The 14302-nt window shown below is 39.1% G+C and overlaps 1 protein-coding gene across 2 annotated transcripts in view; it reads left to right on the top strand.

Annotated features, from left to right (window-relative positions):
• Nucleotides 1-14302, top strand: part of LOC109241985 (protein CHROMATIN REMODELING 20) — a 47708-nt gene that overhangs the window by 12049 nt on the left and 21357 nt on the right. For both annotated transcript variants that reach the window (XM_019408806.1, XM_019408808.1), the window contains 6 exons: nt 4369-4833; nt 5315-5613; nt 6239-6329; nt 6402-6617; nt 8805-8924; nt 9478-9644. In XM_019408806.1, coding sequence (XP_019264351.1) covers nt 4369-4833; nt 5315-5613; nt 6239-6329; nt 6402-6617; nt 8805-8924; nt 9478-9644 — 1358 coding nt within the window. The remainder of the gene's footprint in view (nt 1-4368; nt 4834-5314; nt 5614-6238; nt 6330-6401; nt 6618-8804; nt 8925-9477; nt 9645-14302) is intronic.

Below are 14302 nucleotides of genomic sequence, written 5' to 3'. Positions count from 1 at the left end.
GAATTACCTTATCAAGCTGTTGAAAGATATGGGTTTCGGTTGCAAATGGATTAAGTGGATTCACTTCTGCATTAGTAATGTTAGATTCTCCATTCTTGTGAATGGCACTCAAGAGGGGTTCTTTCCATCTCAAAGAGGATTAAGGCAAGGAGACCTACTCTCACCTTTCATCTTCATTATTGCCATGGAAGGTTTGAATAGCATGATCAAGAAAGCAACTCTTGAAGGTTGGCTGAGAGGCTTCAGGGTGCTCAACAATGACAGAAGTAATCTGGAAATTACTCACTTACTATATGCTGATGATTCACTGGTTTTCTGTGATGCCAAAGTAGAGCAAATTACACACCTGAGGTTGATTCTGACTGTGTTTGAAGCTGTGTCAGGTTTACATGTAAACTGGAGAAAATCCCATTTGTTTACTGTGAACGAGGTTCCAGACATTCAAAGACTAGCAGGATTTTTAGGTTGTGAGGTGGGGACTCTACCTACTACATATCTGGGGTTACCTCTAGGGGCTAAAAATAAGTCTCAACAGATATGGAATGGAATTGTGGAAAGGTGAGAAGAAACTATCTAATTGGAAAAGCAATTACTTGTCCTGGGAGGTAGGGTTGTCCTGGTTAATAGTGTTCTAGATGCTCTTCCCACTTGCATGATGTCTCTCTTTCCCATGCCAGTCAAGGTTAATCGACGCTCTGAGGAGGAACTTCATTTTGGCAAGGAAACAAGAAGAAGAAAAGTTACCACTTGGTCAAGTGGGAAGCTCTCACATGCAGCAAGAAGGAAGGGGGCTTGGGTATTAGAAACCTAAGGCAACATAACAAGAGTCTTTTAATGAACTGGTTGTGGAGATTCCCTCTGGAAGACCAAGCCCTATGGAGGAAGGTGATCAATGAAAAATATGGGACTGTGGGGCAGTGGTGCATAAGTTCTGTTACCAGCTCATATAGAGTGAGTGTTTGGAAATCAGTAAGTGCCCTATGGCAAGATTTTGCTTCCAACATCAGTTTCAAAACTACGAATGGCACGAAGCTCTCCTTCTAGAATGATGATTGGATAGGAAATGGTCCCCTCAGGATATTTTCAGCTTAGCACAACAACCTGATGCAACTCTAACTGAAACTTGGAGCCTACAAGGTTGGAACCTAACCTTTAGAAGATTTCTGAATGACCGGGAGGTGAGTAGAGTGACTGATTTCTGAATGACTGGGAAGTGAGTAGAGTGACTAATTTCTTCAGTCTTCTACAGAACTTCAGGGGAACTACTGAACAAGAAGATAAGCTGGTGTGGGTTAGAAGCAACAATGGTATCTTTACAGTAAAGTCAGAATACATGATTTTAAACAGATGTGACCAGAACTATGGCCTCCGGCATTGGAAACATATTTGGAAGGCAAAAGTCCCCCTAAAGGTGACAATTTTTTGCTGGTTAGTACTTAGTAGTCAAAAAGGCTGTTTCAACTCATGAAAATTTGATGAAGAGAGGAATACAACTATGCTCAAGATGTTTTTTGTGCGGCAATAAGAATGAGACAACCAGCCATTTGTTCATTCACTGCCAGGTGACTAGCAGATTGTGGCAGCTGTTCATGAGTATGAAAGGCCTAAGCTGGACAATGCCTAGGAGAACTGATGAGATGATGGCAAGCTGGAATGGCTCCGGGATAATCACATGCCAAAAGAAGTGGTGGAACATTGTCCCAGCATGTATTTGGTGGACCATTTGGAAGGAAAGAAACTCTAGATGTTCTGAAGATGTGGCAAGCCATGAATAAAGGATTAAGATGAATTGTACATTTTTGTTTTATTTTTGGTGTAAAGAAGCACTTGTACAAGATGTACAATCTCTAGTAGATCTCATAGGCTCCTTGTAGCTGTTACAAGATTGGTGTTTCTCTATTTTGGGTCTTGTAACTTGCTACTCCTTAGCACAATCTTTGTGCTAGGGCCTAATTTTATTTCAAAAAAAATGTATATACATACATATACGATATGAAAACATGCTCAATTCGTATCAAAGTAACATGGGGGTACAAGTCAACATAACATAATAATTGAGCAACAAAAGTAATACTCTGCAGTTTAATTTAAATAATTTTACATCTCAAACTGCAGAGGAGTTTCTAAAGCTAGAATAGATATCAAACCGTCAATGTGGTTGTCAGCATAGCCGTCTAGCGAAGCCTATCGCACTTGTTGCTAGTTCTTTTCTTCCTAATAACGAAGGCGCAACATTATATCATTACTGTACAAGGTGCACCAGGTAACGAAACTCGTCGCTAGATAATGGTTCTTTAATAAGGCAAAATAATTTTATTGATATTGGGAAATTCCGGTATACAAGAAATATACCAAAAAGTAGAGACCCTACAATAAAACTTGGTTCTCTACGAAAGTCACTCTCATCTATACAAGTCAAAGTTCAAGGTTGCACCAAAAGGAAACTAGAGTCAACAAGCTATTTCTCATATAAACAAAATTATTCTCTACCCCTTCGAACGCCCTTCTATTTCGCTCATGCCAAACTACTCACATAAGAGCTTGGAGACAATATCCCATTTTGATGGTCTTCTACCCCTTCAAACGCTCTTCTATTTTGCTCATGCCAAACTACTCACATAATGGCTGGCAAATTCCCATTTTGATGATCTTTTCCTACTTTTGAAAGTCAAACTGAATGACGCTTCCTTTGTATTCTGAACCAATTCCAAACCATCCACCACAAGCGCGCTGCATCCGCATCTTCTCTGACTCATCTATACATGGTTTCTCCCTGCTGATTCTCTTGCTGCCAACCACACAAAGAAGCGCACTGTCGTTAGGTAACGATGTTCTGACGATGTTGCTACCCATCACAAGTATCTCAATATACATACATGATACATACACATAAACATGTATATGCGCATTCTTTAAAGATCATTTGGCCATAGCATAATAACATAGAATAACCAAAGATCATATCTGATGCGAATATTTGGCACTTTATACATCATAATGGAACTCATACTATCAAAATATTTTCTTTCTCAGCATATCATTAATATTACTGCTTATCCCAATTCAATTAATCACTTTAATGGAGAAAACAATTTTCGAAGCATATTATAGTTGAAAAACACAAGCTAAGAAAGAGCCACCTCTCACAATCTAGTTTCCTTTGTCATGAACGTGGTGCTAGTAGGCTAACCGTTTGCTTGTTCAGCAATTAATAATCATTTTGTATGAACTTAAGTGTTATTTATTTGAAAAATATCACATCTACTTCGGACAAGCTAGTCAAATTCCCAATTGTTTCACAGTATATTCCATTAGGGCGAACTACCCATGGTTATTCCAATTTCGACATTAATCCACAGTTTCCTATTCTTGCGTATCCTTACAAAATTTTTCTTGAATTCTCCCGATTTCATCTATCTGAAATTGTGAGATATTCAATTTTAACTCATTATAGCTGATCATATCCATAATCTACTTTTACACATATTAATTAAATAATGAAACCTCCCGCTTTAATATTATAATTTACCTCTTGATGCCAAGAACCCGAAGAAGCTTGTTATTGAGAATTTGTCTTCTCCCTGGAGGCTGAGACTTTGAAGTAGGTAGGATTTCTGATGGTGGAATCCCCTTTCCAAATCCTAAACTTTCTTTTTGTCAATGTGATGGTTGGAAATTTGGAATTTTGAAAGGCATGCATTGGACTAACTTTTAGCATTTCTCTCCTTTTTTGATTATCGAGAAATTTACGAGGGCCACTGGTTCACTGTTGGCATTCGGTGGATGGTGGGCTAGTCATTCTACCCTTCTCCACTTAAATACCAAGTTTTTGTCTGCGACAAGATTCAAACCCGTGACGTGGGCGTAACCCACACATCACGAGTTACACTCTTACCCTAGACGAATACTTTGCGACTAGTGTTTTCTCTCTTCTTATCTTCTAAAATTAAGACTGAGGAATGAGAAAATAAGAGTTCTAGAGTAGCTAGCATTATGCGACCTTCGTAATTGGACAAAGGAAAAAGATTGAAAGTTAACCTGAACTTTGTGTTACTCATTTGAGTTTGTATATGAAATGTGTACCTAAGTGGGTGTGCTATCCAAATATATTTGACTATGGTACTATAAAACTATTGAGGTCCTCTTCCTGTTAAAGGGAAAAAAACTACTGAGGTCCTCTCGTTCGCTCTTCCTTGAGGCAGTGATGTTGGTGAAGGTACCGAACTACTATGCAAAATCTTCTTTCAAAATGTAACAATAGTTGATTACATAATATTGGCTATTTAATATTCTTTGATCCCTTCATAGTTTTGTGCTTTTCCTCTTTTAAATTCTACTTCATGTTGTACACTTCTTATGTCCAACCAGGAGGAGATACAGGAAGATACAACAGATGACATGAACGGTTCCTTGTCTCAAGATGTTGACTTTCACACAAATAGGTATTCCACTATTGATGATGGGGATGCGCTATCATCAAAATGCCTACCTGAAATTGATTCTGAGGCCAAAGGGTTGAAACGTGTACATAACTTTGAGGAAATGGAGGCTCAAAGTAAAAAGCCTCGGATCATTACGCTAGATAGTGATGAGGAGGATCTTCCTGGGGAAAAGTTGTCTCCTACATGCAGTTTGAGTGAGACGGGAGATCAGTCCAATCCACAAAGGAATGGAGATGATGTGCTTCCCATTAGTTCTCTTCCGACATTTAATGAGAAGCAAAATTTTCGCTGCACGGCTTGTGATAAAGTGGCTGTTGAACTACGTGCACATCCTCTTTTGAAAGTTATAGTTTGCCTGGACTGCAAAAACTCAATGAAAGCAAAGATGCAGGTAAAATATAACCATCCCTGCTAAATTATTGAAGATAGTTTCAAATATATCCAAATTATGTGTCAATAGCATCTTGAAAAAATTAGGTGTATTTCTATTTACATGTGTTATGAGATTGCTGTGGTGCTGGCTATTTGCAATCACGGCTAGGCACACCTTTACGTGTTAATTTTAACTAATGTTCTATGACTTAAATTCTGACAAATAACAAGATGTAATTGTTAGAGTATATACATTCTTCTACGTGTAATTAATTATTTTACTAGTTATATTTCTTGTATTTGTAGTTATCTCTCTTATCTGTATTTATCCCTTTTCCTTATAGCTGTAGTTATTTTATTCACTTGTGTCCTATATATACTTTGCCTGTACATCAATGAGAAGATATCAGTTAATGGTTAAATTCTCTTTATCAGTCTTGTTATTTTACAGTAATGATTCACGGTTCTCTCTCTCTCTATGTCTTTTTAACGTTGTGCAGGATGTTGATTGCTCAGAATGCTACTGCAGATGGTGTGGGCGTTGCAGTGATCTCTTAAGTTGTAAATCGTGCAAAAGGTTATTTTGTAGTGTGTGTGTAAGGAGGAACCTTGGTGAAGAAACTTTATTGGGAATAAAAATATCTGGTTGGCAATGCTGCTGTTGCTCCCCAAGTATCCTGCATCCATTGGTTTCAGAGTTGGAGAAGATCATGGAATCTCAGGGATTAGTAGATTCTAGCACAGACACAGATTCAGATAATTCAGATGCTTCAGATGCTGATGTCAATGGGCATAGAAGGTACACCATATACTTGATAATCATGTAAACTGTGTATCCTACATCCATTAAGTTGCATATCTTTAGGACTCGATCCCAATTTATCCATATGGCATGATCATGGCAATGACTCAATTAAACTCGTGCAAGATTTGTGCATGAGCGGGCTACTCTTTAGTTTCATCAACTCTTAACATGTAGCATATTGATACTACAAAAGAAGTTGCATTCTCCACTCTCTAGATCATAGATTCTTTTGAGCAGTTCCACAGCAGTCTTGGAAAATGCTCCGTCTCTTGCTAAGCGAAAAGTGACATGGGAACTGCGACAAGGGGAGTAGTAATGCTTGATCTTTCCTCTTCTCCTTCTCTATTTGTTTTTCCTGGACAGGTGATGATGCCAATGAGAAAATTGTTTCTGAAGCATTTTGTAGCAGTGTTAGTTTGTATTGTTAAAGAATGGGATTTTCTGCCTCATGTATGGAGGTCTAAATACATTGCATCCAAATGGACTTAATAGTTTTATGTTTGTGTCTATGCTCTGTAATGTTTGATTAGCCTCCTTATTTTCTAGCACTTTACCATTTTCACCTCTGTATTACAATATATACCGAGAATAAAGGAAGGACTATGTTTTCTTGCACCAGCACGAAGAGAAGACGAAAAAAGAAAATTAGAAGAATCCTTGATGATACTGAGTTAGGGGAGGAGACAAAAAGGAAAATTGCAATAGAAAAGGTAAAAGTCCAAGCGATGTGTTCTGTCACTGGTTCCTTCTCAAGGCATCTATTAAAACACACATATTTTCAGGAACGCCAAGAACGCCTCAAATCTCTGGGTGCAAAATATTCGAGCGAGACTATGTTCATGAATTCTGGGGCTTGTTGCAAAACCTCGTATGAAAGTGGTAGCTTAGAAATGCTCGGTGATGTTGAAACTGGTTACATAGTTAATGTGGTGAGGGAGGACGGGGAAGAGGCAGTAAGGATTCCACCCAGCATCTCAGCAAAGCTGAAAGCCCACCAGGTCACCTTCTATGCAGTTGTTCGTCTCGTGTGTGTTACATTCTTGCTCTCTGAAGTAGTATACGGATTTCACATTGTGACAAATATGATATCTGAATTCTTCTGAATCCTGTGAGTAGTACTTTGATGTGTTGCACGAATGAGAAAGTTGACTCTCTTTTTCCCTTTCTCCTTCATCAATAAGATCTGCCTCTCATATCTACTTTTTGTCATATCCTTACATATAGAAGATAGCATCTCACTCTTGGCATCGTACTCTTATACATCTGTGGATCATGTGGCCTGCCAACATGTCACCCTAAGGGCTCTTAGGTATTCTGAGCATTTCTTAAGGTCGTCTTCCTCTTTTCTGACTCTAGGTCCTGAAAAGAATATGCTTTTTAAGACATGCACTCAAGGAACAAGTGTTGTTTGTTTTGTTTTCTTAAACTGAGTTAACTGGATTGCTTTGTTATTTTATTGAACAAACTTCTGTTTTGCATAACCTTCAGTTTATAATTTCTGACCTGCACTGTCAATCTCTAGTTCCTTTGTCTTCATTGACAAACCCACAACAATCACTTTGAAGCCGTAATTTATACATTCTTTAGTTTTACTTGTCTGACAAATTCCTCCCTGCTAGTGCTAGGAATGCCATTCCAATTGGAAATCCCTGGCCACCCCTATGTTACATGAACTCTTCATTTGTCTTGAAGTACTCGTGTTGAGCAAGCCTGAAATGCGTAAGGTGCAGATCTTTTCAAAATATACTAACAAACATGTTTAAAATTTACGATACATACTGTGTACCCTTTTTTCTTTTCTTTTAACCGTACTGGGTACTTGCTTACACATAGCTGCATGTAGCCCCCTCAATTTGAAGCCGTAATTTATACATTCTTTAGTTTTACTTGTCGACAAATTCATACAAAATCGTCCTCCCTTCTAGTGATAGGAATGCCATTCCAATTAGAAATCCCTGGCCACCCCTATGTTACACGAACTTTCATTTGTCTTCAAGTACTCGTGCTAAGCAAGCCTGAAATGTGTAAGGTGCAGATCTTTTCAAATATACTAATAAACATGTTTAAAATTCACGATACGTGTACCCTTTTTTCTTTTCTTTTAACCGTACTGGATACTTGCTTACACATAGCTGCATGAACCCCCCCCCCCCAAAACAAAATCTACTTTAGAGGAAACAAAGTTGGAACTCCTTTTCGGTCTTGTGTTCTTTACCAGCTAAAAGCTACATTAACCAAGTTCTAGGGCTTTGGTCTAGCGCTAAGAGCGTAACTTGTGTTGTGTGGGTTAGGATGTCACGGTTTCGAACCTTATTGCAGACATAATTCTTGTGTTTAAGGGGAGAAGGCTAGAGGGACGGGCTCATTATCTACCGAGTTCGAACCTCACACACCAATCCGTGGAAATTTCTCGACTATAAAAAGAAAAGCTACATTAACCAGATCCTTCACTTTGATGACGAGTATCGGTAGCATGTTTTAATGCCAGTATGAGTTCTTTGTCAGATCCTAGTACTAGTATTGATTTTGTGTTTGATTCAGTCTAGGTCTATGCGAGTTTGACCCTTTGAAGTTTGCCACGGGCAAAGAAGTTGAAGAAAACTAAGATAGTGTAGATGGTGAAAACGTGTTATACCTACTATCTAAGTTGCTCAGACACGGGTGCGGGTGTCCGACACGGGTGCGGAGCTAGATGTCGGATCCTTCAAAATGTAATTTCTAATTTCTAAGATTCGGGGATACGCATCCTAGTATGGATACGGGTGCGGGTATCCAACTAAAAATAATTTAAAAAATAAAATTATCTAGCTTGTAAAGTGGATTTCTTTTTATTCTCAAGTTGTAGATATATAAAGGATTGATTTCCTAGGTCAGGTATGCTATTTTCTTCAAATTTACTCTAGTTTTGGTTCTGATTTCGGGAATCAAATTGTATCTGGTCTCAAAATCTTCCCTCCGTCGTGGTCATAGTACCCAAAATTGTTTGACCAGATCCAATACAGATCCCATGCCCACACCCATACTAGTGTTGTGTCGACAGGGGTGCGGCACCTAAAATGCAGTGTCGAGCAACTTAGCCTGTTATCATCCGAACTCATTATATGGCTCTTGATTGTGTATGTATTGTTATTTGTACCATAGAAAATCTCTTATTTAGTATTGGCACCTAACTTTTATCATTGTAGGTTGCTGGGATTCGTTTTATGTGGGAAAATATTATTCAATCTATCAGGAAAGTCAAGTCTGGAGATAAAGGCCTTGGTTGCATCCTAGCTCATACTATGGGTCTAGGCAAAACATTTCAGGTATTACATGGCTGAATCACATTATTGCATTTCTGTGACCTAGCTCCATTTCTTGTTCTGATTCTGACTAATACCTCAGTTTTGTGTCCTAAGGGTACAGGACTTTTAGAAGTTTCTCATCTTCAAATTACTGTATGATCATATGTTTCTTAACACTGCCTGGTGCCCCACATAGTTTCACTTGGAAAAAATTGGGAGTGACATTAGAAAACGTTGTTTATTGTTTCAATCAACTTGTGTTGATTTTACTTGTTTTTTGCTGGCAAGTTTTAAACTGACAGTCAGTTATATTATCTAGCCATCTAGAATTTTACTTGTGTTGCATTCATTTTTACTTGTTTTTTGCTGGCAAATTTTAAACTGACAGAGTCAGTTAAACATTATCTTGCCATCTAGAACTTCAATGTACCGGATTAACTTTCACCTGAAATATGGAAATGAGAGGGAGTATTCTCATCAGATTTTTTACTTTCAACTGATGCTTAAGAAACTGGAAGAGTTCATTATTCTGTTAGCCTTTGTGGTTAATCTTTCTTGTAAATTGTTTCTACAGGTGATTTCTTTCTTGTATGCCGCTATGAGAAGTGTGGATTTAGGATTGAGAACTGCTCTCATAGTCACGCCTGTAAGTGTTCTGCATAACTGGCGGCAGGAATTTATAAAATGGAGACCATCAGAATTGAAGCCTCTCCGTGTCTTTATGCTTGAAGATGTTCCAAGGTTCCTCTTCTTTTAAATCATCACGAGGCTTGTACTGGTGTTGTTTTCCATAATTCAAGTCATATGATTGTTCAAGCTTGTTAAATCCTCAGAAATAATATCTTTGAATTAAACTTAGCAGCAGATTACTGTATGTTCTTTTAGGTTTCTATCAAGGAGCTTATGGATGCTGTATGTATTGACGGAGTCAATTTGTCTCATTAGGTTCTGTTTGTTGCTCTCTTGTTTGGCCACTTCTTCGTGGAGCTATCTAGAGGTAGTCAAGTAGTATATAGGCTATTTTTTGATGTTTGGAAGATGGAGTGAGCTGCTAGGCTGCATCTACCCCAGGTTGTTTGCGACATAGTTTCAGTACACTTGGTTGGATTATCAGCACATGTGGCGTTTCTTGGAGATATGTGCGGGTTTTCTAGAGATGTTATATGTAGCATGTATAAAATGTTGGATGTCAAGATCTTGGTGAGCAAAGGTGGAAGGATTCCGGTGTAGATGGTAGTTGATGATGGGGAAATCACGTAAATTTGGATGTTCCCGGAGCTCTACGTTGAAGCCCTTTATGTGGGAGGAGAGAAGTTGATGGAGAAAGAGGGAGCATGAGAAGGGATTATGAGGGAGGGAGGTGCGTGAGAAGGGGGTGGGGGGTGGGAGGGAGTTCTTATCGTCGGAAATTATGGTGAACCGGCTAGTAACAAGTACTTTTTTGAGAATCGTTAATATGAATGATCTATAACAATTATGACTGGGACGAAGTTGGTGGGATCTTTTATTAGGAGAGAAAAAGTTACAAAATAGGGATTTTTGTTTTCCCTTTTCAAAAAAAAAGTTACAAAATAGGCTAAAAGTGCCGTTTGGATAAGGAAACTGATATGGAGGAATAGTTTGAGCAAAGGGAAGAGGGATCACGTGCCTTATGGTTGCGCTATAAACACTTGAGTTCCTTTTGGTTTAAGTTGGAGACTAGGGAACCAATCCCTTTTGTTTGCAATTGCCAATTGAGAAGGAACTAGCAAGGTAACAGGAGACCTGCGATTGTAATGAGAAGGGGGACATGACTGCTCAATCACCTTTAATATCTCATAGTTAGTTGTCACAGCTACTAACACTTTTGATTTGGAGGTGAACTTCAATTGATTGACGTAGAGTGGAGAGCAGAGGGTAAAAGAGGGTTCCTATGGATGGGAGGCTTCAACAACGGGATTCTTTGGGGACAAAGTACGTTGAGAGTTTTCACAGTTTTCTCACCTCTTATCTGCCAACAACACATTAGTTTCTTTTTTGTGATGCAAACATTAATCAATTGGATTTTGTATGAGCGTTTCTTATATGGTTCTGGACTTCCAAGAAAGACCAAACATGGAACTCGACGATTAAAAGAGTTCAAGAGGGGGCTAATAGAGTGGTCGAGGAGGTACCTGCCTAAAGGTTAGAAAGATGTATTACTTAGGAGTACTCTATAAAGTGTTCCAATGTAGTCATGTCATTGCTTCACTATCTCATCATTACCCCACGTATATCGGAGAGGCTCCAAGGAACTTTTTGTGGGACTCACCAGATATTGGAGGATGTTGTGTCTCCAAAGAAATGGAATGGTCTACGGATAAATATCTCCGAGTTTTCAGCAAGACCTATTAGGAAATGGTTATGGAGATTTGAGGTTGAGGACGCTCAATCTAGTAACATGAAAGCAAAAAAAAAAAAAATGGAATAGTTAAAGGGGGACGGAGGATTAAACATATCACCCTTCTATTTGGATAGGGTCTTTGGAGGAATATTAAGGATGGAAAGACTTATGTAGAACATCATGGTAAGGGATGGAAACAAGATCAAGTTTTGGAATCACAATTGGTGTGTGGAAGAGACTTTGAGACTCACATTCCAGATATTATAGTGTTTGAGCTAAGAGGTGGTGACATTACATAGAGAACGAGTAAGAGTTCATTGGGACTCAATGATCTTGAGGAATCTGCACGACAAAAAAGTAGATGGAAAAGTAGCTGAATTCTGAGGTCGAGTTGAAATGCCTGACAAGCAAAGTACATCGCATGCTAGTTAAGACTCGTGAATGTGGAGAGTGGAGAGAAGTGAAGCGTTCTTAGTGAGACATATTATCATAAGATCTTGGTTACAGAGAAGTCGGGTTTTCTGCTCTAATTGGTTTGGATAAGGGTATCAAAAACATATTTTTTTATTTGGCTAGTAGCGATGAAAGCGATCTTGGCAGCTGAGAGTTTGATGAAGATGAGGATTATGTATGTTAAGTGGTACTGCAAATATGTGCACGACCTCCAGGTGACAACTAGTTTGGTGGTGAGAGGTTTTAACTTGGTTCACATTACAAAAGGCGATGTAGGGCAAGGTGAATGAGATACTATTCAGTTGTGCTTTTATAAGAAGGAAGAGAAGACGGTGGGCGTGGAATGTTGCTCCACTAGCATTTCATGTGCATTCTGTGGGAGGAGAAAAATATGAGAGTTGTTGAGGAAATACAGTACGACTATATATATAGAGTAGCCTCTCAGTCCTAGTTTCTTTTTGGTGTATGCATGAGGTTCAATTTTGTATTGTAGATTAGGTGTCGTTTGTGTTGAATCATTTTTTTAATAGATTCTTTGCTTTTTAGTATACTACTTGTATACACGAGATTCATCATCGTTACTACAATTATTACTGTGAGAAAGCACGGGAGAAAATATATTATTGATGTATTGACATATGTTACAATGAGCCCTATATATATACACACATAACATGTCCTACTCCTAATATATATTGGATTAGGGTTATTTATTTACTCCTATTTACATGACTATTCTAACACTCCCCCTCAAGCTGGTGCATATAAATCATATGTACCGAGCTTGTTACATATGTAGTTAATATGAGGACCAGTGAGGGACTTGGTGAAAATATCTGCAAGCTGATCATTCGACTTCACAAACTTTGTAGCAATATCTCCCGAGAGTATCTTTTCTCTAACAAAGTGACAGTCAATCTCAATGTGTTTAGTTCTCTCATGGAACACTGGATTTGACGCAATATGAAGAGCAGCTTGATTATCACACACAAGTCCCATCTGACTAATCTTACCAAATTTCAACTCCTTGAGCAACTGTTTGATCCAAATTAGCTCACATGTCGCCATAGCCATCGCTCGATATTCTGCTTCTGCACTAGACCGAGCAACCACATTCTGTTTCTTGCTCTTCCAGGACACCAAATTTCCTCCTACCAAGACACAATATCCAGACGTAGAACGTCTATCAGAAGGTGATCCTGCTCAATCAGCATCTGAGTATCCAACGATCTGCTCATGGCCTCGACCCTCAAACAATAAACCTTTGCCTGGAGCTGATTTTATATACCGAAGAATGCGAACAACTGCATCCCAATGACTATCACACGGAGAATCCATAAACTGACTTACAACACTCACAGAAAAGGAAATGTCAGGTCTTGTCACTGTAAGGTAATTTAATTTACCAACCAACCGTCTATATCTTGCAGGATCGCTAAGAGGCTCCCCCTGTCCTGGCATAAGTTTAGAATTCGGATCCATCGGAGTGTCAACCGGTCTACAACCTGTCATTCCTGTCTCTTCAAGAATATCTAAGGCATACTTTCGTTGTCAGATCACAACACCTGAGCTAGACTGAGCGACCTCAATACCCAGAAAATACTTTAGTTTGCCCATATCCTTAGTGTGAAAGTGTTGCAAGAGATGTTGCTTCAATTTAGTAATACCATCCTGGTCATTGCCGGTAATAACAATGTCGTCAACATAGACCACCAGATAAATACAGAGACTCGAGGCAGAATGCCGATAGAATACAGAGTGATCAGCTTCACTCTGAATCATGCCAAATTCTCGAATAACTGTGCTGAACTTACCAAACCAGGCTCGAGGAGACTGCTTTAGACCATAAAGTGACCGACGCAAGCGACATACAAGGCCACGAGACTCCCCCTGAGCAACAAACCCAGGTGGTTGCTCCATATAAACTTCATCCTCAAGGTCATCGTGTAAAAAAGCATTCTTAATGTCCAGCTGATAGAGAGGCCAATGGCGAACATCAGCCATGGATAGAAAAAGGCGGACTGATGCTATCTTAGCCACAGGAGAGAAGGTATCACTGTAATCGAGCCCAAATATCTGAGTATATCCTTTGGAAACAAGACGAGCCTTAAGACGATCAACCTTACCATCCGAACCAACCTTGACTGCATACACCCAACGACAACCAACAGTAGATTTACCTGAAGGAAGAGGGACGAGCTCCCAAGTACCACTCGTATGTAAAGCAGACATCTCGTCAATCATAGCTTGTCGCCATCCTGGATGAGACAATGCTTCACCTGTAGACTTAGGGATGGAAACAGAGGACAAAGAAGATAGAAAAGCATAATAGGGTGATGACAAACGATGATAACTCAAACCGACATAATGGGGATTAGGATTAAGGGTGGCCCGTATACCAGAGATATGATCAGAAGCGGCTGAGTCCACAACCCATTGTCCAGGAGGACTAGACTGGAAAACACAAGCAAAAGATACCAGCAACAGAAGTATATCTGAGCAACAGAAGCTAACTGTGAGATGTCTGCTACTGCTCGAATCTGAAAGGAACTCATTATACTCCCTTCAACGATAAAAGAAAACT

The sequence above is a fragment of the Nicotiana attenuata genome, unplaced genomic scaffold (genome assembly GCF_001879085.1).
Source record: "Nicotiana attenuata strain UT unplaced genomic scaffold, NIATTr2, whole genome shotgun sequence".
Classification (NCBI taxonomy): domain Eukaryota; kingdom Viridiplantae; phylum Streptophyta; class Magnoliopsida; order Solanales; family Solanaceae; genus Nicotiana; species Nicotiana attenuata.
The sequence above is the reverse complement of the archived record's forward strand: the minus strand, read 5'-3'. Positions and strand labels throughout refer to the sequence as shown.